This window comes from Apium graveolens, chromosome 1 (assembly GCF_009905375.1).
Source record: "Apium graveolens cultivar Ventura chromosome 1, ASM990537v1, whole genome shotgun sequence".
Taxonomy (NCBI): Eukaryota; Viridiplantae; Streptophyta; class Magnoliopsida; order Apiales; family Apiaceae; genus Apium; species Apium graveolens.
The window spans coordinates 6,668,505-6,694,360 of record NC_133647.1 but is presented as its reverse complement, the minus strand read 5'-3'; the positions used below and the strand labels follow the sequence as shown (position 1 = coordinate 6,694,360).

The 25,856-nt window shown below is 34.1% G+C and overlaps 2 protein-coding genes and 1 long non-coding RNA gene across 3 annotated transcripts; 1 reads left to right on the top strand and 2 right to left on the bottom strand.

Moving 5' to 3' along the window:
• The first annotated feature begins 689 nt into the window (after positions 1 to 689).
• Positions 690 to 2,566, top strand: LOC141679425 (uncharacterized). The gene is made up of 8 exons (XM_074486103.1): positions 690 to 851; positions 933 to 1,154; positions 1,303 to 1,577; positions 1,669 to 1,839; positions 1,945 to 2,046; positions 2,138 to 2,204; positions 2,291 to 2,389; positions 2,477 to 2,566. The coding sequence occupies exons 1-8, from the start codon at positions 690 to 692 to the stop codon at positions 2,564 to 2,566; spliced, it is 1,188 nt and encodes a 395-aa protein (XP_074342204.1).
• Positions 2,567 to 6,230: 3,664 nt separating this feature from the next.
• Positions 6,231 to 7,834, bottom strand: LOC141719070 (uncharacterized). Its single transcript, XR_012574016.1, has 4 exons — positions 7,693 to 7,834; positions 7,129 to 7,207; positions 6,801 to 6,879; positions 6,231 to 6,444 (listed from the first exon to the last, which is right to left on the bottom strand). It is a non-coding gene; the product is annotated as an uncharacterized LOC141719070 (long non-coding RNA).
• Positions 7,835 to 7,947: 113 nt separating this feature from the next.
• On the bottom strand, positions 7,948 to 14,110 carry LOC141719066 (vesicle-associated protein 1-1-like). The gene is made up of 6 exons (XM_074521450.1): positions 13,908 to 14,110; positions 13,631 to 13,776; positions 13,030 to 13,536; positions 12,019 to 12,134; positions 11,848 to 11,934; positions 7,948 to 8,016 (listed from the first exon to the last, which is right to left on the bottom strand). The coding sequence occupies exons 3-6, from the start codon at positions 13,097 to 13,099 to the stop codon at positions 8,008 to 8,010; spliced, it is 282 nt and encodes a 93-aa protein (XP_074377551.1). The 5' UTR covers positions 13,100 to 13,536; positions 13,631 to 13,776; positions 13,908 to 14,110; the 3' UTR covers positions 7,948 to 8,007.
• Positions 14,111 to 25,856: the final 11,746 nt, after the last annotated feature.

The following is a 25,856-nucleotide window of genomic DNA, read 5'->3' as shown; positions in this document are numbered from 1 at the left end:
TTACTTGGATATAATTATTCGTTGTATGATGCAGAAACTACGCACCCTGCAGAGCGAAAGAGTGCATAATCGAAAATATCATCATCGTTTGTCAAGGAAGGGTTACATTGGTTTACAAGAGGATGAAGTAAGAACCTAGCTATAATTTTTTCTCATCTTCAACAAATAAAGCACCTTTTAATTTGTTCTCATCTTAAACAGATAAAGAAAGGCAAACTGAAGCCCGAGGAGAAACCAGATCGGGCAATATTTTGGAAAAAGGCTCGAAAGTCAAAGCTAGATGATGAGGAACTTGATGAAGATAAAGAAGCAGTATTTTCCAGAATTGTAAGTAAAAATTATGAAAAAAATTGCATTTAATCGAGAAAAACAGATTATAATGAGAAATCTGTTTATTCCTTCATTATTCATAATATGTCCCTAAGATCTGATGTGTATTCTTATCTGCATTAGGATGAGTTACTCGAAAAGAAGGAGAAGGGTGAATTCGTACCATCTGGAACTGATGATGTGTTGACTACGGCACTCGGAACTCCTGAGCATTCAGGCAGGATTCGAGGAGTTGGAGGTTTTGTCACCCCAAAAATGTTCTTTAATCTGCCGAAAGAGAGAAACCTGCAATTACCAAGGCGGAGTTTTTGGCCCGTGATAGAGTGCTACAGGAGGAGTTGGTAAGAACAAGGCAGGAAATGGCTGAGCTCAAGTCATTGTTTACAGGATCTAATCAGCAGTCTCCGAATTTTTCGGAGAGAGCAAGTTGCCAACCAGTTGAAGGAGAACCAAAAGCAAAAGAAATATTGGTGAATGATGATTGTCTTGCTTATGATCTACCCCCTCCATCAGAAAAGAAGGTATATTTCACAAATATTATTGTAATTATACAGTTCTTCAAATTGTAGAGTAATTATATAATTTACTCCTTAAAATTATAGGGTCCACAAATTTATGAGCTTTCGGTGGATAGCATCGAAAATAAGGTTGCTTTTGGTACTATTTTCGAAGATGATGAAATGAATGTTTCGGTTCATGGAGTGCCCCTGAAGCCTGGACATGCTCGTGTGTCGGTTGATGGACATATCCAACCAGATGCTTTAGTTCCTGTGCCTATACCTGGTGAAATTGAACATGTTCGTGAAGCCGTTGGTTCACACTTGGCATGACCTCGAAATTTAATCAGCCTAAGGATAATTGTGGTATTTACATGTGCTTGTTGGTTGCTAAAGTTTTATAAAAGTTGAAAAATAGGGGTTAATTAGGTGAATAAATGTCTATTTATATTCTTTCATTTTTTTGTTGAAAAAGAAAAGAGATGTGTCGCAGTCAAAGAACAAGGGTGAGGTGCATAAAATTCAACAAGAGTTCACTCACGTCAAGGTCAGCAAGAAAGTGCCACGCCAATACAAGGTATTGTACAAACATGCTACGACATTTATGAAAGCCAGCGGGGAATCGATCCCTATTCCATATGATTCCGATGTGTTTGGAGTTGAGAAGACAATATATATATTGTATGAGAATTTAAAAGCATTGTTAGAGTTTGACATGATTGGACAAGCTGCGATATCTGCGTATATGGCGTAAGTAATTTATTTTCGTGGTTATAGGTTCTGTTTGAATTATCGCACAACTGGTCTGCTAGTAATTTTAATTTCTCCCACATATATATAGGCACTTGCATAGTACAATTAAGAGCGTTCGCAATAATGATGATCTGGTCCTGTATGGATTTTTTGATCCTGGCGCCAACTTTAATTTGAATGCTGATTTTCAACGAAATGTTGGTAGTCGATTGAAAGAGGGTAATCAAAATCACATATTCTTCCTGCCACATAATCATCAGTAAGTATTTTTAAATACATATTGTAATCTATTAATTTAATTTTCTTTTAGGTTTTTAGGCTATTTTTAAAAATATCTAACTTGTGTAAATTTATAATAATACAGTTGTCACTGGATTCTGGTCGTAATATGGGATGGCGACATTTACATTCTCAATCCTTTGCCTCATCCAACTCATTTTGATGATTTAGAAAAAGCATTATCAGAGTAACATTATTCCTTTTATTTTTTAGGTTGTTTTCATTTATTTCTTGTATTCGAAATATGACTCTTGACACCGTGTCATTATAATATGCAGGACAATAAAACAAGTTAATTCTCAAACAGGAAGGGGTAACAAAGCTCCTAAAATCAAGAATCTTGTAGTAAGTAATTTATATTATAATTTTTATAGTACGACAGTAATCTTGATTTAATTAGTTTGTAAAGCCAGTTTTTTTTATCTTAACAGGGATTCCCGAAACAGCATGGTGGGGTTGAATGTGGTTATGTGGTCATGAGGTACATGAAGGAAATTATTGAGGACAGGGAAATTTCTTTTACTTCTAAGGTCCGTACATTCATTTTTGTATGACTGAATGTGGCATTTTAGATGTATTTTTTAATGATTTCCCTTTTCGGTTTACTCAATTTTTAGTGGGCGACCAAGACTCGCAAGTCTTACACTCTAGATGAGCTAGACCAGGTTCGCTGTGATGTTATCGACTTTATTCAAGACAAAATATAGATTGTAAATTTCCTTGCCTCGCTACTGTAAATTCTGGTTTCATAATGTACTTGATGATCGAATTTGTAAGATGCATGTTTGACAATGTGTTAGAACTATTTTCGCTATATATTTGTTGTTGGTTGGTTAATGTAGATGTTCTGAATTTTCTAGTAGATGTTTTAGGTTGTTGATTGGATAAAAACTGTTGTTGGTTGAATCTGGGTTAATTGTTAGTTGATGGGGTGAAAATTGTTGGTTGGTTGGATGGAAAATTGTTGGTTGATTGGATTTTACCATATGGAGTTTTCTGGTTCATGCAAAAACAGAGATGCTCAGTTTAATTATAATAGAAACAGACATCACATTGTTATTAGAACCGATGTTAAAAAACCATAAATAACATCAGTTTACACATATAAAAGCAATGTCTTAAAATCACAAAGACATTAGAAAAATAAAATATTCGATGTTAATAAAGGAATATTAGCACATGAAACATGGTAATAACATCAATTTAAAAATAAACACCCGATGTCTATTTATCATACTAACATCGGTTTATTAGAAAACAACCGATGTCTATTATCAACATTGACATCAGGTACTTAGAAAATGATCGATGTCTATTATCAATATTGACATCGGGTACTTAGAAAATGATCGATGTCTAATAAGATATAGACATCGGTTTTTTATTTTTAACCGATGTTATTTTATAAATATTGATTGTGTGTTATAATTTAAAACAGGCCTAACCGTCTTAATATTACATTTCTGAACTTGACATTAAACAATTATATAACATCAATGTGAATTAGACATCAGAAATTTTTCAGAAACGATGTGTAATATTACATAGACATCGGTTTTTAACCGATGTCTATGAGAAAATACATTTAGCATCAGTCGCGAAGACATCATACATTTTTTACATAGACATCGGTTAAAAACCGATGTCTAAGGTCTTTTTTCAAGTAGTGTTTTAAGGATTCCAATATAAAAAAAAAAGAATTGATAGCTTGTACTTCTGTTGTATCTATTATCATTTTAACGATCAACTTCTCCCATAATGATATCTATGCTACCTAGTATTGTCATAATATCGGCCAATTTCATTCTTTTAACTAATTGAGGAAGGATTTGCAAATTGATAAAACCCGGTGGTCGGATTTTCCATCTTCAAGGAAAAACACCTTTATCTCCTATCAGGAAAAATTCCTAATTCTCCTTTTGGGGCTTCGACTCTCACATAAAGTTCTTGTTTTGACAATTCAAAAGTAGGAGAAGGTTTTTTACTGATAAATTGATAGTCAAAATCATTCCATTCGGGATCCCATACTTTATCAAAGCGCCGAATTTCTAAATTCTCATAGCCCCCCCCCCCCCCCGAATTCCTTCAAAAGCCTGTTGAATAATTTTTATTGATTCTGTCATTTCACTGATTCGTACTAAATAACGAGCTAATGAATCCCCTTCTCTTTGCCATTGAACTCCCCAATCAAATTCATCGTAAGACTCATAATGATCAACCTTTCGAAGATCCCATTGTATGATGGAAGCTCGTAGCATTGGTCCCGGTAAACCCCAATTTATTGCCTCCTCTCCGCCAATAATGCCTACTCCTTCAACTCGCTCTAAAAAAATAGTATTACGTGTAATAAGCCTTTGATATTCAGTAACTCTTGTTAAAAAATAATCACAAAAATCCAAACATTTATCTACCCAGCCATGAGGTAAATCAGCAGCGACTCCTCCAATACGAAAAAAATTATGCATCATTCGCATACTGGTAACAACTTTGAATAGGTCATATATCAATTCTCTTTCTCGAAAAATATAGAAGAAAGGGGTCTGTGTGCCAATATCTGCCATAAAAGGGCCAAGCCATAACAAATGCGACGCTATACGACTTAACTCTAACATAATGACTCTGATATAGCTGGCCCTTTTAGGCACTTGAATATTGCCTAACTGCTCTAGTGCATTTACAGTTATTGCTTTAGTGAACATAGTAGCTAAATAATCCCAACGTGTTACATAAGGTAAATATTATATAATGGTTCAGTTTTCCGTAATTTTTTCCATTCCTCTATGTAAATATCCCAATATCGATTCACAGTCAATAACATCTTCACCGTCTAGAGTAACAATGTGTCGAAGAACACCGTGCATTGATGGTTGTTGAGGGCCCATATTGACTATCATAAGGTCATTTGATACCCAATTTGGGCCCCACACTTTAGTAACGTGGCATGCTGACGTGGCATTGTGGGGCCGACAGTGGTGACTTGGCATGTGGGTCCCACAGTGCTAGCATCAAACTAGTAGCTGAGGTAAAAATTTGAACAACCTACTGTAACAGTGTACGAAGCTAGTGTAATAATTTACCATAAAGAAAAATGAAAAACTAATATTAGAAAGTGTAAAAATCGACTTCAAATTTTGAAAATATTATACATTAATCTAATACATTCCAAATTTCATAATCTCAACTAAATTCATCACTAGTCTACAATCTACAGAAATCATAATAAATTTAACCAATACAACCAACTAATCTACATCCCAAAACTTGATCCACATCGTGCTAGTAGATGCCACTACACCATAGATTTCTTATAGCAACGCCGAGAAAATATTGCCTAATATGTTATTTATGTTACAATAGAGTCTATGGCAACAAATAGGCCAAAATTGGGTGTTGCATCCTAGTGCGTTGCAATTGCTCGATTTAGCAACGAATATAGCGCCTTATAATAACATATTTAATTTGTTTCAATAAATCCATATAGCAACAAATTGTTGGCTATAACGCCTAAATAGTATTGCATTAGCTTAAAATCGTATCATTTTAATGAACTTAAGGCAACAAAATTAGAGTAACGACAATGATTTTAACAAATATATTGCAATGATTTTGACTCTATAATAATGATTTTGTAACTTTTTAGTAACATTATTCAATGAAATAGAAACAATTATTTTTTAAAAATATTAGATTTTTCCTGTAAATGGTACGAGCCATGCATAAAAGCCACACATTATTCACAAATCACAATCTAAGCATCAACTACCCAACAATCCAAAAGCAGTTCATGACTGTTACACTATCGTCATACAAACATTTTAATCTAAGACAAAATAAATGACAAAGTCGCATACACAAATTAGCTACAGCAAAGTTACAAGAGAAGTTAAAAATAAAGTACTTTAGCGGACAATGGCCAAAAATACATTTTTAAAAAAAAATTGTAACAAGAATACCACTTTTTCAAGTATACGGCCAAAAATATCCATCTAATACGTATTTGTAAAATGGGTAACACTAATAAGCATTTGAGAAATGGGTATTAGGTAAAAAAATAAAATAAAAAAGAAAATAACAAAAACAAAACCAAAGACACGCATTTCTGAAATGCGTATCACCAAAAGTCAAAGAGTGATACGCATTTCCAAAATGCGTATCTCCTTTATATATATTTTTTTAATTTTTTTTTAACATTTTTTACACAAATTACCTATTTACTAAATGCGTATTAGTGATACCCAACTTAAAAATACGTATTGGAGTGATACTTTTGTCATGTACTTGAAAAATTGCCATGTACTTGAAAATCACAATCGAAGCATCAACTTAAAAATGCCATGTACTTGAAAAATTGGTATTTTTGTCACAGACTTTAAAAAAAGTGGTAATTTTGTCATTTTTTCTACTTTAGCTAACTATTAATACATATCCATAATATATGGTAGTATTCATAATCTCTTTATCTCTTCGTTCCATTTCCTGCTTAGGAGCCGTCATTTTCCTCTATTCACGCCAACTGTCCTGTCCTCTTATGTTGGGCCTCTATTCAACAAACTTTTTTCTACTAAGACGTTGCAACTGAACAGAACTACAAAAACAGAAGAATCAGCTACGCACAAATAATTCATGGTCAGGCTAATTACAAGAATTATCATATCTATACAAAACAAATATTTGAACATGTATTAGGGAAGCGTGTAGAGTTGGCCATCTCCGGGATTATAGATTATGTTCCAAAGGGCACATGGTTGCACCCCAAATCAACTCCAAAGATGATGAGTATAATTTTTAAACGAGATCTTTGTTTAAAGCATTTATAGCTTGAAATAGTTTTGTTTATCCTATATTTCACATATTCTATCTATATCCCCTCTAAATACTTTTACTTTGCAGAAAATGAACTTTATATCATATAACCTAGAAACACACCATAAATATACTTACACGACCTTCAGCCCCAGACACCTTTTCCAATTTAAACTCTAGAAGAAAATGGTTTGCTGCTGCTTCAAATCTAAGGACCCTACACAAATTTAAAACCAATAATTACTTCATTCTAAATAATTTTAGTGTTAATTACTTGATCTTCGGAAGAAAGTCTCATGATAAACCTCAAAACAAAATCTCAATTTAATAAGAACACCCAAATTATCACAGAAACTCTAATTAACACAAAGCAAACATACCACATATAAGTACTAAATAGAAACCCACACAAAAACTCGATTACATATACATGAACAAGTATAATCAGTGTGGGGAAAGAGCATACCTTCTTGAACTTGAGTGTTCTTCGAGCTTGAATTGATTTGAGCTTGAATCCGTGTTTCTCGAGTGTCTCTCCCTCTCGCCTATTATGTTGGATGTATTTTGGTCTTAGGTCAAATAATGACATTGGATTTTTTTTCTACTTAACCTCTTGTTTCTAATCCTGGGCAAAAAATTTTAAAAGCCCGCTCATACAGCCCGCCAACATTTTAGGCCAAAATTTGAATTTCTTTGCAACGGTTTTACCGATTCGTTGCAAGCTGTTAATATTTTTTCCAAGAATGTATACTTTTCTAACAATTTTTAAAAACATTACAATAGTTACACATTTATCAAAATTACTTAACAAATAACAACGATTTACAGATAAATTTTGAAGTAGGGGTTGCTATAGCCAATCTATGGTAGTGTGCCGACAACTTGACACATATGCATTCACAAACAAATATATAGTTGTTAAAGTTGAAATGAGTAAGAAACAAAGATTAGGTCATATAAACCCCTATATATATACCCCATGCAAAAGTATTGTACTTCTATATTGTATAACAACTAGTATTTTACATACCTGGTACATATATACATATAATAATGCCGGAAAACTCAATGATGTCAATGTATCTCTACACCTAGCTAGCATCTTTTGCTGCATCAACATGAACAACAGGCACACTCAGAAGCTTCAACAACACTAGTGCCATAATTGATCTTAATAACTGGGAATAAAAAGAAGTGTGGAAAATCAAGAAATGTGACCAAATGAATATAACTTAAATATTGTTAACAAATAATTGAAAATAAAATAAAATACTATACATGTTTTGCCATGCCAAAGACTACGAGCTTGATTTCTCCATTGGGATCTACCAATATGTTTGCACCTTTAATATCCCTGTAAAATCGTACAAATGTTTCGGTTAACTTTATTTTGAAATAAACAAATTATACTAAATTTTCAATGTAACACGGGGATAGCCACTACCAATGTATAGTATTTCTTTCATGTAAATAGGCAAGGCCGGAGGATTTGCGTAGTGTAATTTTATATAACCGGCTCACCAAATGCGTACCTTACTCTTGAAGTAATTTATGTATGGAACCACAAGAAACGTATTCCATGTAAAAAGATTGTATTTCTTCACCCTAAAAGGACTAGTGAGAGTATAATGAGTGGTGAGAAGAAACAAGATATTACTCATATGGACACAATTAAGTAAATCACCTTTAAAGTTGCTATATATAAGTATACATTACATAATGCATAAGTATGCATATTAAATTTGAGGCTAAACTTCTGCGTTGGATTTAATCTCAAACCGAGTAGTATAATAATAATTGCTTGATTCCTGTTTTACGTATGCATTGAGCTGGACTTGGTCGTGCTATGTTCAAGGATAAATTATAGGAGTTTCCATGCTAAGTTGGTGGCGGAATTGGGTAGAGGATTGAATTATTAGTGGTCCTGATTTTCAGCAGTTTATTTGTAATGTCTTTCTTTATATATTATATATTATGTAATGAATAAAACACATCATTGATAGCACTCGTGTAGCTTTGTGTTCACCAGATTTATATCAAACTAGGTTATATATATAATCGTTATTTGCAATATTCTGGACTTAAACACATAAATTTTCAGAAAAAAATTTCACTTCCAAGGTATTGAAAAAATTTGAACATTTTATCACTATACCGGTTCACTTCCAAGGTATTGAAAAAATTGGACGATCGAAGGTTATCAGTCATTAATCTTGGAAGAGAACCTGGTACTAAAGGTTATTGAGTATACAACCCAAACGAGAAACGGGTCTACGTGAGAAATAATATGATCTTTGAAGAAGAAAAACCATGGCCATGGGGAATTGAAAACAAAAATGAGGTGGTGCAGGTGGTGTTTCCACTCGATGCAGAATAATAAAACGAAAATAAAGAAAGTAATGAACAATTTGCTCCTGATAGCGAGGAAGAAAGTGATACAACCACGCCACTGTCACATGCCACGACATCAAGACAAGAATATGGCACAGTCACTCCATTGTCACACAGCTCAAGTTCGAGATTGAACTCAGATAATTATGATGACAATACTGACCCGAAGAAGAGCAGACTACTTAGTGATATATATAATGACACTGAAGAAGTAGTTTTGGATGAAGAACTGTACCTAATGGGGACTGAAGAACCTGCAAATTTTAGAGAAACATCAATAGAAAAAAGATGGAAATGGGCTATGGAAGCTGAAATTGACTCGATTGAAAGAAACGACACTTGGAAACTAACAGATTTACCAGCGGGCCATAAAGTGATTGGACTCAAATGGATTTACAAGTTGAAGAAGGACGCAGCAGGAAATATTAATAAATACAAGGCCCGACCTGCCACGAAAGGATATGCCCAAGAACCTGAAATTGACTACGAAGAGGTTTTTGCTCCGGTCACACGTTTAGAAACAGTACGAATGTTGTTGGCTCTTTCAGCAAAAAACTCTTGGCAAGTTCATCATTTAGACGTCAAAATGGCTTTCATAAACGGAGAAATAACAGAAAATGGTTATGTTGCTCATCCAGAAGGTTTCGAAAAATAGGGAAGTGAACAAATGGTCTATAAGCTAATGAAGGCCTTGTATGGCCTGCGACAAGCACCTCGTGCTTGGTACGCCAAACTAAATCAATGATTGGAGAGATTAAGTTTTGAACGATGTCCTTACGAAAATACAGTCTATACTAGGGGAAAAGGAGGTGATTGTTTGATCATTGTTGTGTACGTGGATGACATCTTGATCACTGGAGAAAGCGTGCAGAAAACTGAGGAGTTCAAACAAGAAATGGGGAAGAACTTCAAGATGACAGATCTTGGCAAGCTCAGTTACTACCTAGGAATTGAGGTGAATCAAGAAGCTGGTTATACTTAATTGAAGCAAGTTGGACATGTTGCTAAATTACTTGAAAAGGCAGGGATGGGAGAAAGCAATCCTACAAAGTACCCAATGGATCCCAAGGAACAAATCACAAAAGATGAGAATGGGCGAACAGTTGATGCAACCACGTACAGAAGCATTGTTGGTGGTCTTCATTACCTGGTTAATACGTGCCCATATATAGCATTTTCTGTTGGGATCGTGAGTCGATACATGGAACGCCCAACGACACTCCACTTAGCGGCTGTGAAAAGGATTTTGCGTTACATTAAAGGGACAATATAATATGGTTTGATATATGCTCAGAACAGCAATAACAATGTGGTTACGGGCTTCTCAAATAGTGATCTAGGAGGAATGATCGATGACAGAAGGAGCACAGAAGGCATGGTTTACTACCTGAATGACAGTTTGATTTCGTGGGTATCACAGAAGCAAAGGGTGGTAGCACTGTCATCTTGTGAAGCCGAATTTATGGCTGCTACAGCCGCAGCCTGTCAAGAAATCTGGGTGCGAAATGTACTGAGTCAAATCACAGGAGAACCTATTGGTCTAGTCACGTTGTTCATTGATAACAAATCAGCAATTGACTTAGCCAAAAACCCGGTGTTTCATGGAAGAAGTAAGCATATTGATATTCGGTTTCATTTTATTTGTGAATGTGTGGAACGCGGGGAAATCATCATGAAACATGTAAGTGGTGATAAGCAGCGAGCAGATGGACTCACAAAAGCTCTGACAACTATAAAATTTGAAAAAATGCGCAACCTGTTGGGAGTTAAGGAGCTGATGAAGTAAGTTTGAGATTAAGGGGGGAAATGTTGGATTTAATCTCAAACCGAGTAGTATAATAATAATTGCTTGATTCCTGTTTTACGTATGCATTGAGCTGGACTTGGTCGTGCTATGTTCAAGGAGAATTTATAGGAGTTTCCATGCTAAGTTGGTGGTGGAATTGGTTAGATGATTGAATTATTAGTGGTCCTGATTTTCAGTAGTTTATTTGTAATATGTTTCTTTATATATTATGTATTAGCTGAATGAATAAAACACATCATTGACAGCACTCGTGTAACTTTGTGTTCACCAGATTTATATCAAACTAGGTTATATATATAATCGTTATTTGCAATATTCTGGACTTAAACACATAAATTTTCAGAAAAAAAAAAGAAGTAAAATTTGAACATTTTATCACTATACCGGTTCACTTCCAAGGTATTGAACAATGGTTCGATGTGACAGCTTACTAAGCAACGCGAACTCCTACTCACAAAAATTAAAATTTCTAGAATTCCACACACTCAATTGAGTAGCCACTTGAAAACATATTATATTTTATCTTGAGGTACACTTAAATAAAAAACCAAAGTTGCAACACTATGGATGGATACCTGGTTCAATTGCTTGAGACATTCTTTGGAAGTTTGGTTCTATATTGCACACATTTGCCCTAAGTATGCTATATCTATATATGTACATAAATGGAGTTCACTCCTACAACTAATTTTTACCCAATATTGTATGCATCAAAACTGATAGTAGAGAAATAACAAAGACCTAGACCCTCGATCTTTAAGTACCATACATTCCTACATAACACAGGTGCGAGGAGCAACCAAATGTAAAACATACCTATGGAGTGTATAAGAAATTTACATTTGTAATGGATATTTCGGACCAATGTACATATTGCGTGGGATGGAAATATACTTCGTATTTAACTCAACACATTCTTAATTGAAAAAATTAGCCTCCTTAAATGAAAAAATTCTTATAAAAATTTAAAAGAAACTCAAGACCAACCTCGAAACTGTTTGAATTTCCATTATCCATGTGCGGGGCCCTTGGAGAAGAGCCTTCTTCTATAACATGTCCTGCCTCCTTAGAGAACTAGAAGCATACAACCTCAGTTAAAAATACAAGTGTAGCAAATTAATCAACCTTTCTTAATGACACAGAAACCTAGTAACATACCATTTCAGGGGTGATCTCCTTAGTTGTTGCTCCAGCAGGTGCAATCACACTCTGAAGGAGAAATTTGTCCTTGCATTGCATTTCTGGAGGGGCTTCCATCTGTGCTTGCATTGTAACTGTTGCAAAGTCGTACATTTTACAAGTTGGTTGCAAAAAGATTAAAGGTAGACCACAAATGTGGCACAATAGACAAAATTAATAGTGCACACAAGAGAGATGAGTTTTCCAAATAAATTAGAGATAGGTAAAAGTTAAGTTTGATAATCATAACAATGAGTGGTCTACATAATGAAGCTTTTTCACTATTTGTTCAAACACAAAATCAATTGTGGCTGGTAAGTCATGAGCTACCAAAGCACCCTATGTTCAGTTCCAATAATCCTGATAAAATCTACAACTGTTAGAATGTTTCTGTAATGTGTGTATGTCTATCTGTAATTTAATGGAATTTACGTTCAAATTTGTATTCACAAAATGTACTTCTACTTGTTAAACTAGAAACCATTATAATCCTGCATAGTTGCCTAATATCGCCATCAAGTGAGTATTCCTTTAGCTCGATTGAACAACCATTTCATTCCATCCTACAAAAGAAAATGTAATATAAAAAATTCATTTATATTAAACTACGCATCCACAACATACACATTGAGTTCTAGTTATTATAAACATGGGATGGAAAACCAACAAAATTACTGAAATATGACAAAAATTGCATAACAAACATTTGTGGATGCAGAATTGAGGCAATTATGTTGCTAAGCATACGACAAGTTCTTTAAAACAATCATGATTAAGTACTAACAACAGTTCATAGTGGAGGACAGTGTCTCAATTGGTTAATAACTAAAATGTTCTTATATAAATATGTTTTGATGATTAAAAAACATTAAGCAATCACATTTCAATAAACATATTAAGCATGTAACTCCATCTTAACAGATACATGTACTGATTTGCTGCAAACCCAAGGTTCAACAGTTAAACAATTTGGTAATGGCATGTCCTTACAGTTATCTCCATATATGGGCTTGCTCCATACAAGTTTAAGGTCTCTGATTGGAGTCCTAAAGGGGAACATGATTTCCGGAAGATAACCTCTCTATTCCAAGCAGCTGATAATTGGTTGCGGCTATTGCAAGTTGATCACCCAGATTATAGATTTTTTTTGGAGAGGGGAAAAGGGACATTCTCACTGTTGCCGCTCGAAGAGGACGGTAGGATGCGCACAACCTTACCTCTACCGAAGAGAGAGCAGAGAAGTTGTTTTCAGAAAATGACCGCTGGCATGTCGTATAAGAGTTAAACCCATGACCACAATTAGATTGTAGGCTCTTTCTAACCCTCAATTCTTTGTGTAGGTGATGAGAACGTGGATAACTGTGTGAGAGATGCAGAATTGAGAAAAGAATTTAATATGTTTTGGGTCCATCTGCAGCTTACATCCTTGTATGACTTAGGTCGCTGCAATACTAACATCTCCTAAACTGGGCTCCCTAAGAATCAGTATCCAACTCTCTGAAAAGATAGTAACAGAACATGCAATCACATTTTAATGAACATGCAATATAGCTAAAGTCATTCTAACAAACTAAATAGTTCCGCCTGATACCTAAGCTTCCGCACCTCCTTTGGACTTTCATCAGCAAATTTCGCCACGTCCGCGTTAAAACCCTCCATTTCCTTCATTTCGGAAGAAAATACATCTCCTTCTCTCTTTCCAACTACTCCATCTCATGCACCTCACACTTCAAAACCCTAGTTTTCGACAAAATGAATATTTAAACCAAAAAATTAAATCAGTACATCTCAACTAACAACTTTAATAATGTAATATAATCACTACGAGAAACAGCTAAAGCGATATAGACGAAACAACAAAGAATAACCTTAACTGTTGCCAAACTTCTGTATACTCGGAACCGAGGAGATCAATTCGAGACAGAAACGACGAAATATCGAAATGCTTACAAGCAATCTGTTGTTATAGATTCAAACACCTATGATCGGTTAATTGAATTGAAGAGATTTTGGAAGCTAACAGTTGAGATATGAGAGAGAGTGATGAGTGTATTGAAAATTTGGGCGCCCAGATGTGGGAACGGGAGAGATTGTTGGAGTCTGAGAGAGGAGTGTGTGAATTAGGGTTACTCAAAATTTGGGCCGCCTTTTACCCAAAATTTGAGAGAACCTTTCAGTTAAAATTTTGCCTGGTTTTATTAGAATTTTACTGTGCAAAAGTTTCATAAAATAATTTATATTTTTTTAATAAATAAAAATTTAGTTTTTATTTTAGAAAAGAAATTAATTACTTATTTCTATTTGTTTACTTTTAAAAATTCGTATATATATGTACTTTTTATTTTTAAGACTTCTATATTATTGCTCATCTTAAAACACAGAGCAATTTAAACTATTTTTACCCTTTTATTACTTTTAAAATATAATTTTTAAGTTATTTAAATTTACTACTTTTAAAAGTTCCTATTTAAAATTTTATTAAACATTTCTTATATCCACATGTATCTCGTTTATTAAATTTGTATATCACCTTAACTATTTTTATAAAATTAATATTTAATTTTAAAAAAATATTATATTTATGTTTTAATACTCTAAGATAACACTGTGATAAGAATGTTACAAGCGGCAACACTTTTTACCTAGTGCAACATCACGATTTGGCTAAGGTAACCCAAAAAATATAATGTTAGAGTAGCTGATGAGTATCATATCTAGGGTAAAATATTAGATAACATTCTTGAATAGAGGCATTGCTATAGGCCATATATGGTGTAGTGGAAGGCATTTGGATGCTCCTTATTCCCTACAACAGAATTGAGAAGTACATCATAGAAATAGAACAATAGTTGCCATGTCGAGAAGTTTTCTTAAGCAAATGAAGTTACCATCTACATTATGGGAGAAACCATTCGGAACGTAGTATACATACTCAACAAGATACCTACCCGAGCTCTAACTACAAGGGTGCCATATAAAGCCTGGTTTGAATAAAAACCAAATATAGGGAATATACCAGATTTTGGGTGCATCGCTTATATGAAAATACCTCGTATGATCACAAAAAAGTTGGATGACAAAAGCAAGCATGTGGTTCACCTTGGAAAGGAGCATGGCACAAAGGCTTACCGATTATAACACTGTGTATATTTGTAGGGATGTCGTGTTTGAAGAAACAAAGGCGTGGGAATGGTCTCTCCTAAAGCATACAAGTGAAGACACTGCAAGTTGGTACACTATTCTTGATACTCATACAGTTGAAGAGAACGTTGAAAACGGACACAACAAAGACATTGGCTCAGATGGAGATTCAGAAATGGCAACAACATAGACACGATCAACGATGCAAATAGTAGATCCAAAGAATTATGATGATATATAGAGCCAAAGCGCTCCAGGTCTGTTGGAGATATTTATTATAACGCTGAAGTTGTTATAAAAGATGATGAACTTTTACTCAAGGGAGTGGATGGACCGAGAATTTCACTCAGGCACCAGAAGAACGTGAATGGAAATAAAAAAAGATTCAATTGAGAAGAAAAACACATGGATATTAACAACATTGCCTGCATGACACAAGGTCAGTGGATTAAAGTGCATATAGCACAACCTGAAAGCTTTGAGAAGAGTATGTAGCACAACCTGAAGGCTTTAAGATGGTAGGAAATGAAAAATTGGTGTACATATTATTGAAAGCGTTATGTTGTTTTCGCCAAGCTCCAAGAGCATGGTATACAAAGCTAAATAATTGCCTTGAATACATGAGATTTTTGAGATGCCAGTATGAACATGATGTATGTGCCAGACATGACAGTAAAGAAATCTAATTATTAGAGTGGCCGTGGATGATTTACTGATCATGGGCACGAGTACTTCACTGATTGATGAGTTGAAGGATCAAATGAATGCTCAATTCGAGATTAATGATTTAGGAAGACTTTCATATTATTTGGGTCTCGAGGTGGAACAGGGAAATGGCCATATAGAGTTGAAATATAGTGTTTATGCTAAAAAAGTTTTGGGAAAGGCTCGAATAGGGGAGGGCAACCATACTAAATATTCCATGATTCCAAAAAAGAGGCTTACAAAACAAGGAGGGAAAGATGATAGGCTTTACTGAATTTAAAAGAATGATTAGAGGACCTAGATATCTTGAGCACAAGCGTTTTGACTTGACATAACATATGGGGTGGGTATAATGAATAGATTTATGGAAAAGCAAACTACATTACACTTAAATGATTTAAAAAGGATTTTACGCTATATAAAAGGCAAATTGGATTATGGGCTGGTGTATTCAAAAGAGGGTGGAAGCAATATATTGACTAGGTACTCGAACAATGATTTTGGTGGGCACATTGATGACATGAAAAGAGCCGGATGTATGGTTTTCTGCTATAATGAAAGTTTCAATACTTGGGTTTCACAAAAGAAGAAAGGTATTTCATTATCTTCATATGAGGCAGAGTTTCTGGAAACCACATCAACTATTTTTTATGTGATTTGGCTACACAATTTACTTGGTCATTGACTGAAGAAAATATTGGTCTAGCGGTGTTGTTCATTGACAACAAATAAATAATAGATTTAGCGAAAAATCCAATCATTTACGGCTGAAGTAAACATATCAACATACGATATTATTTTATCCGTGAATATATCGAAATAGGGAAAACCATTGTTAATCATATTAGTTTCGAGGAACATCATGTAGATTACCTAATAAAGGTGCTTACGACCATCAAGTTCAAGAAGATGCGAAAGTTATTGGAGTTAAGGGTTTTCGTGGACAAGTTTCAGATTAAGGTTGTGATTGTTGGGTTTCAATCTGAATCTTATGATTTATATTGTTCAGATGGCCGGTTATTTTTCATATAGGAATTAGTCATGATCACATAGAAAAATTGTAAGAGCTCCATTGAAAAAAAGTTAAAGGTAGAGTATGAGTAGGAGTTTTGGTTTAGTTGGTCCTAGTTTTAGCCACTACTTTATTTTAGTGCTTGGTGAGAAATAAGCATTGTGACTTTTATGTCCATATATCTTTGTTTTTATCAGTTTATATATATATATATATATGGGCTACTCTAATAGAAACCAATTTAGAATAGAAACTAGAAACTAAATAATTGGGTGTGGGAGGGTACAGAGTAGTTGAGTGGGGTGATTTAGGGGCGGCCATTAGATTAAGTAAATCTAATGGCTTAGATTGGTTCTTAGTTTTTATTTTAATTTTAGTTTGTATTTAATCATTCCCCTATATATATACATATATATATAAACATACATTTATACAGACATACATTTATTTGATAATAAAAATTTTTCATTTATAAATTTTATCCAAAATACAATAATTATTGTTATATCATATCTCCCATTTAAGGAGCTTTTATCATCACGTGCATAGATTTCAACAGAAATTTAGAGTAATAAAACCTTAATGTAAACTATGGGAAAAACTGTGCCCTTACACAACATATTCTTTATAAACTAGTAAAAACTAGTGTTCGTATTGTTAAAAGAAATGTCTCTTATCATCAAAATTTGTAACTAAGTTGACTTGTACTCTTAGGTGTGAATATATTATTACGTTTAAAAGTCTCAAAACTCTTTCAATCATCCTAAAAATGAGAACAAATGAAAAAAGAAAATTATGTTAAAAAATTTAAAAGAAAAATAGTTCCGGTAATAATTTATGAGAAGAAAACAATGTACATATAATAAGTAGTTAAAAAGAAAAAATAAAATATAATCTAACCAAAAATATCTTTAGTTAGACACTAAAAGAAAAAAATATAAAATATGTTAGTCCCTAACAATGCAACAAGAATTATAGAAGGGGGGTTGAATGAAATTCTTGAGACTTTTTCTGAATTATAAAATGTTCTAACTTAAGATATATATATATGGCACTGTTTTGATTTTTAAATTGCGGAATAATAATTTAAATATGAATCAAAATACAAAGTAGTAAAACACAAGTCTTTAAAACTTTCTGGTGGATTTGAATGTATTCAACAGGGATATATATACATATATCAAGAGAACTCTGTGAAGTTTGAATAGCTCACAGCTGCTTACAAGTAAGAACAACTAAACTTACAGAGAAATGCTAAGGATATAGCTTACAAATATTTCTCTGAGAAAATACTTGCTTAGTGTTGTTGTTTTTCTAATTGCTACTCTTGGTTTATATATCACCAAGATTACACAGTAATACGACAAGATAATAAAATAAAATATATCAAGTCTAATATTATGCTACTTCATTACTCTATTTCAGCATCTTTGAATATCTTCATATTAGCATGGAAATGGCAATGCTTCTTTGTTCTGAAAAACCCAGTTGAATAGGCTACCACATTCCTTTTGTATACACTCGACGCATGTGATTGTGTTGTCACTGTCAACGGATGTTTGAATTGATCATCCGTCGGGCAAATGATCATCCGTCGGGTTTCCTTATTGATCATCCGTCAGTGGCTTTGTTGATCATCTGTTGGTGGCTTTGCTAATCATCCGTCGGGTAGCTATTTGGCACTTGACTTCATTTCATTTATGCAGAATTATAAGACATCATCTATGTACAATTAACCAACCTATTCTGCATAACTAAATAAAGTCAACATGACTTATATGCTACTACAGAATCTAAACAAAGGTGTTTGCAGAAATGTGCTACATGACTTATTATTACATAAGCTACTCACTCGATGGATAATAAACCATCATCCATCGGGACTATATTGAGTTATCCGTCGGGACTATATTCCTTATCCGTCGAGTGCTACATTTTTCACTAACTTAAATCTACTAAGCTGTTTTGTTAATCAAATCATCAACTTCACAGCATATTCACAACAATCTCCCCCAACTTATGTCTACTAGAATTGTAGCCATAAATTAAGAGAAACTTGATGATAACAAAACACCCTAAAAATACAGAGTTAAATGGAAGTAGATAAAACTGTAAAGTGCTTCAATCAACAAAGTGTACAAAGATTTGCTCACAATCATTATAACACCCTCCAAATCCGGGGTATAGATTTGGGGCATTATTAACAACAATTACCAACTATACCTGCACAAGCGGAATATTAATATAATAATTACCCCGAACTATCACTACTCAGGATCTTTTAAGGGTTGAGGTTGGAAACAAGAATCATGCACTACACTTTATTACAAACCCAACTAAATAAAAACCTGTCTCAAGAACTCTCTTTATTACAAAACTTTATTCTATCTACAGTTTCACTACGCGATCTTTTATTCAACTACACAAAACTCTTATTCAACCCAACATCACTACTTATCCTGCTACACCTGATCTGGCAATTCAAAGCTCTCTTCGGGAATAGGAAGGAACACTCTTGGTATAAGAGGGTCCCGCTGCTTGACTCGCTTCTTGACTATGCGGGTCCTGATGGGTTTCATTCTCTACCTTAACTGTAAAACAATAGGAGTGACATTAAAAGAAATGAGCCAAAATTGCTCAACAAGCCTGCAACAATATATATATATATTATAAAGAGAGAGAAATAAATGAACCAATAAGCTGCTGGTTTGAACAACCATCTGTATCTGTATATGATAATAATTTGCCAATAATGGCGAGTGCCAAATGAACAAGACTGGAAACAAGAACCAACATATGCACTATAATCTGCTGATCAGTCAGAATATAGTGCGGATCTATACCCAACTGCATAGACCCAACCAACATAAGCAGTACTCAGGCAACTATGGCCTATTAATTAATGGTCTGGGAAAAACCCAGCCTTTATAGTAACCATCCAGTCCAAGGCTGAGCATCCGGAATAATCGGTATGCTATTGATATATCCCAACACCAGGATATACCAGAATATATGTAGGGTAAAGGAATTGAAATATGAACAGGGAATTCAATAAATTGGGTAAATCAAGAATTGAAATGAAATGGAACAAGTGATAATAAATGGGTAACAGTGTATATGAACAATGATTATCAAAGAGAATTGATACGATAGAAAGGAAATATAAATCACTATTCTGAATTTAGAATAGGGGAAAAACTTGTCTTGCGCGTACTTAACCTGGTTTAACTTACTGCCTTCTGACCCTAGCTTGCTCTGCCTTGCTAACACTGAACAAATCATGGAAAGATAGGTGTTTAGATAATTTACTATATACGTGTATCTTGAATTGATATCACGCAACCTTATCAGTCTACCCATGCGTTTCTATCTGACTCGCATATATATATATATATATATATATATTTACACAACACATTTATGCACATAATCACATATAACACGTAACACATAAAGCACATAATTAATTTCTAGATTTATAATTATTTTTAGAATCAATTCTAGGTTTATACCTGCATTACTAGTCTTATCTGATTTTATTATAATTTTTCGGGATTTATTCGGCTCAATTATATCCCTACTAGGACCTACGAACTATCAATTATCACCAAACCACTCTTTTTCAGAATAAATTATAACTTACAACCATTTTTATTGGATTCGTCTCATTTTTCTCAGTCTAGGGGTCTTCGTTTCACTTAAATCGGACTAACGGTTGAATTGTTATGAATTAAACACTGATAATTCAATTTATTATTCAATATAGATAATTATTACAACCTTTTAAATCCTAAAATAATTTTTAAATAATTATTTAAGAAAAATCAAAGTCAAAAATAATTTTTTTATAATTTTTGGAGTTAAAATGAAGAAGTTACGGTTTATTGAAAATTATGTGATTAATTATCGAAATAATTAATCACCTTTTTAAATATTGAATAAATAAATAACTAATAAATAATTAATAATTGCCTATTGAATAATCTAAAATAATAAATCTCTAATTATCAGGATTAATCACAATTTATTATAATATTTATAACGTATCGATATTTATTCGATTAGATCGATTATTTACAAATAATCGATCGATTCTATTAACAGATACGCTATTTATCGAATATCTACTATGTGTTCGAATTATAATCTAACTCAACGATTAATTACTCGTATAAATACGAGCTACTCGCAATCCTCATATAATTATCGAACTTATTACATTATTACTGAAACTTATACGATTCGTTAATCAATTAATTATCGGTATTTAATTATACGATACGAATAATCACTACAATATTATTCGAATAACTATCGCTCGAATAATAATTCCCATTATCGAATTATTACTCGTAATAATAACTAATTATCGAATTATTAATCAGTTTAATCCTTATTTATTAATTAATTACCTAATTATTAATTAATTACCTAATTATTAATTAATTAGATAACTAATAAATAATTAGATAAATAATTAAATAATTAATTAAATAATTAAATTCGAATTTATAAATTAATAAAATAATTTAGAAATTAATAATACTATTTTTCAGAATATAAAACTAATTTTTAATTAATTATTAGAATTTTTAAAACTGATTTTCTGATTTTAGAAAATATAATAAATAATTAATATATCAGAAACATAACACATGTTTCCGGATTAGGGTTTTTAGGATCAAACCCGGGTCGAAACCGGGTTGCAAACCGGGTCGAACCCGGGTCGCGAAGAACACACCCCAGCAACCCAGAATCCGAGGCCGGCGACGTTTCCCGGCGAAAATCCGGCGAGACAAAAACATGACCAAATTGTGTTTTTCAAACTTGTTTCTTCCCCGTTTCTGGTGCACCGCAACACAGACACCTTCTCCTTCCTTCCTTCTTCTCCAGTCGTCGACGTCGTCACCGGAAAACGAAGAACAACAGCGGCGTCGCCGCTTTTCCGACGATGCTAAAACCTCAACCAAAATCGACGAAACCGGTGTCGTTCGAATCCAAAATCGACGATCTAAACGTCTCTAACAACCATAACATCAAACAACAACTGGAAATTCAAACCCGAATTCAAAATTAAAACCCGAAAATACCAATCAAAAATCAACTCAATAATCAATGAAAATAAGTACATGAACAGAAAGTACAGATCACAAGCTTCAAAACGAGTACTCACACGTTCGATTTGGATGCCGGAATCACGATCAAAATTGCCTTTGATCCTCCTGCTCTGTTCTTCACAAACCCTAACCCTAATTCCCTTTTCTGATTTTTTTTTTTATTTTCTGATTTTTAATTATAATTAACTGATTTAATTAATAGTAATTCGGGTATTTATATTTATAAAAATAATACCCCTAAGTAAAATTAAGGGTCTAATTACACTCCTAATAAAAATATTTGGCCCCAATTTTTATAATTTTTGGGTATTAATAATGAATTTTTAAATATCCAATAAATACAAAATAAATACTAAAAATTCCCAAAAATTATGAAAAATACAAAAATACAAAGAAAAATGATATATGATAATTTCATAATCATATAAAATAAGAATGTGATTTTTGTGGGGTTTTTGGTACCCGAAGGGGTCCGGAAAAGTCGTTTTTTCGCGAAAAAGGTCAATTTGTAAAACGTCTAGGGGTTCAGAATAGCGATACGGTATAGGGCATTTTTGGCAAAATAGGGCCAATGATTTTGTTTGAAATACGGGCTTTTAAAACATAGTTTTGAGCTGTACAGGTTTTGATATAATATATATAACTGACGATAGAACGCTCAATAAATATCCAAAACACGTTTGGATCAAAACAACCAACACATAACACATAACAGTTAGGGTTCAAGGACTTAACACATTTAATCACATAATAATACACATAATTTATTATTATTATAATATAATACAAGCGTAATTCCTCGGTCGTTACATTCTCTCCCCCTTAACAAGATTCTGTCCTCAGAATCTAATTATGCAAATAACTGAGGATACTTTTCTAGCATTTCACTTTCAAGCTCCCAGGTTGATTCTTCAACCACTGGGTTTCTCCATAAAACTCTCACTAATGACACAGACTTATTTCTTAATACCCTCTCTTGCCTATCTAGAATTCTTATTGGTTGTTCTACATATGACAAATCTACCTGAAGTTCTACTGGTTCATACTCTATTACATGCCTTGTATCAGGATTATACCTCTTAAGCATAGATACATGAAATACGTTGTGAATGTGCTGCATATGGGGTGGTAGAGCTAACTCGTACGCAACCTTCCCAATTTTCTTCAAAATCTCAAATGGTCCAACGTATCGTGGCTTCAATTTCCCTTTATTGCCAAATCTGGTCAATCCTTTCCATGGCGATATTTTGAGCAATACGTGTTCTCCTTCCTGATAGTCCATATCCTTCCTGGCTTGGTTTGCATATCTGCTTTGTCTGTTTTGTGCTGCCTCGATTCGTTTTCGAATAAGATTAATCTTTTCTTTTGTCTGCTGAATTAATTCTGGACCCAAAATCTTGCGTTCTCCAACTTCATCCCAGTGCACGGGTGATCTGCATTTCCTCCCATATAATGCTTCATACGGTGGCATTCCAATACTGGCGTGATAGCTATTATTATAAGAAAATTCCACTAGGGGTAAATGTTCATCCCAACTGCCTTCAAAATCGATCGCACAAACTCGTAGCATGTCTTCAATCGTTTGAATTGTCCTTTCACTTTGGCCGTCAGTTTGCGGATGATAAGCTGTACTCATATTCAACTTCGTTCCTAGACATTCTTGAAATTGCCTCCAAAATCTTGAATTGAAACGAGGATCTCGATCCGATACAATTGATACTGGTACTCCATGACGCATCACAATTTCTTTGAGATACATGTGCACTAATTTGTCGAGCGAAAATCTTTCATTAATTGGTAGAAAATGTGCCGACTTCGTAAGTCTGTCAATGATTACCCATATCACATCATGATTTGCCCTAGTCCTCGGTAGTCCTACCACAAAATCCATCGCTAGATGTTCCCATTTCCATTCTGGAATGTCTAATGGTTGCAATAACCCACTCGGACGTTGGTGTTCTGCTTTAACTCGCTGGCATGTGTAGCATTTACTCACCCATTCTGCTATCTCCTTCTTCATATTCGGCCACCAAAAGTTTTTCTTCAAATCGCGATACATTTTCGTGCTTCCTGGATGAATGGAATACTTCGAATTGTGCGCATCTCGCATAACTTCTTCTTTTAATTCTGCCACGTTAGGGATCCAGATTCTTGACGCAAAATGTAAAATTCCTTCATTATCTTTCTGAGTTGTAATCTCTTCTCCTGTTAAGTTGTCGTCTTGACTCATCACTTCTTCTTGACAACGGCGAATCTTTTCCAGCAATTCTGGTTGGAAAGTCATAGCGTAGATAGTTTCTGCAGATTCATCGGGAATACAAATTTCGATTTCCAATTTGTCGAATTCCTTGGCTAATTCTTCGCATGAAGTTAACCGATTCAATCTTTCTTTTCTGCTTAGCGCATCTGCTACAACATTTGCTTTTCCTGGATGATAACTAATTGTAACATCGTAATCTTTAATCAATTCCAGCCATCGACGTTGTCGCATGTTTAGTTCCTTTTGCGTGAAGATATACTTCAGACTTTTATGATCCGTGTAGATTTCACATTTTTCACCGTACAGATAATGTCTCCAAAGCTTCAATGCAAATACAATTGCTGCTAATTCCAGATCATGCGTAGGATATTTCTGCTCATGAGGTTTAAGTTGTCTTGACGCATATGCAATGACGTTACCATGTTGCATCAACACACATCCTAAACCACGATATGAAGCGTCACTGTAGATAACAAAATTTCCTTGCTCGTCTGGCAATACTAACACTGGTGCCGTCACCAACCGATTCTTCAACTCTTGAAAACTTTCTTCACACTTACTATTCCATTCGAACTTTTCACTTTGTCGAGTTAACTTGGTCAGCGGTGTAGCTATCTTCGCAAAATCTTTGACAAATCTTCGATAATATCCTGCCAAACCTAAGAAACTTCGAACCTCTGTCGGCGTCTTTGGTCTTTCCCAATTCAACACAGCTTCAATCTTTGCTGGATCAACTTGAATGCCTTCTCTGCTGATGATGTGCCCTAAAAACTGCACTTCTTTCAACCAAAATTCGCATTTGGAAAATTTTGCATAAAGCTGCTCCTTCCGTAATATTTCCAATGTCGTTCTTAATTGCGCTGCATGCTCTTCTTCCGTCTTTGAATAGATCAAAATGTCATCAATAAATATAATAATAAACTTATCCAAATACTTCTTGAATATTCGATTCATCAAATCCATAAACGCTGCAGGTGCATTCGTCAATCCAAAAGCCATCACAAGAAATTCATAGTGTCCGTACCTTGTTCTAAACGCTGTCTTTGGAATATCTTCGGCCTTGATCTTTAACTGATGATAGCCTGATCGTAAGTCGATTTTCGAAAACCATGCTGCTCCTTTTAGTTGATCAAATAAATCATCAATGCGAGGTAAAGGATATTTATTCTTGATAGTTAACTTGTTCAGCTCACGATAATCAATACACAGTCGCATACTACCATCCTTCTTTTTCACGAACAATACTGGCGCACCCCATGGGGATACACTTGGCCTTATAATTCCTTTGTCAAGAAGTTCTTGCAACTGCTTTGCTAATTCCCTCATTTCAACAGGTGCCATTCTATATGGAGCTTTCGAAATTGGTTCAGTCCCTGGCGTCAAGTCAATAGTAAACTCGATTTCTCGATCTGGTGGAAGTCCTGGTAATTCGTCCGGAAAAACATCAAAAATTCACAAACTACAGGAATATCTTCAATCTTCAAATCTCCCTTATCAACATCCCGTACATAGGCTAAATAAGCTTGACATCCTTGACGTAGCAATCTCCTCGTCTGCATTATTGATAGGAATTTCTGCTTTT

Excerpts from the sequence above, each read along its gene's own strand:
- LOC141679425 (XM_074486103.1), top strand. The coding sequence starts at position 690 with ATGGCTGAGCTCAAGTCATTGTTTACAGGATCTAATCAGCAGTCTCCG. Across the intron at positions 1,578-1,668 it reads GCGATATCTGCGTATATGGC|GCACTTGCATAGTACAATTA; the intron begins GTAAGTAATTTA and ends ACATATATATAG. Across the intron at positions 1,840-1,944 it reads TTCCTGCCACATAATCATCA|TTGTCACTGGATTCTGGTCG; the intron begins GTAAGTATTTTT and ends ATAATAATACAG.
- LOC141719066 (XM_074521450.1), bottom strand. The coding sequence starts at position 13,099 with ATGTTCCCCTTTAGGACTCCAATCAGAGACCTTAAACTTGTATGGAGC. Across the intron at positions 12,135-13,029 it reads GCCCATATATGGAGATAACT|TTACAATGCAAGCACAGATG; the intron begins GTAAGGACATGC and ends ACTTTGCAACAG. Across the intron at positions 11,935-12,018 it reads AGGAGATCACCCCTGAAATG|TTCTCTAAGGAGGCAGGACA; the intron begins GTATGTTACTAG and ends GTATGCTTCTAG.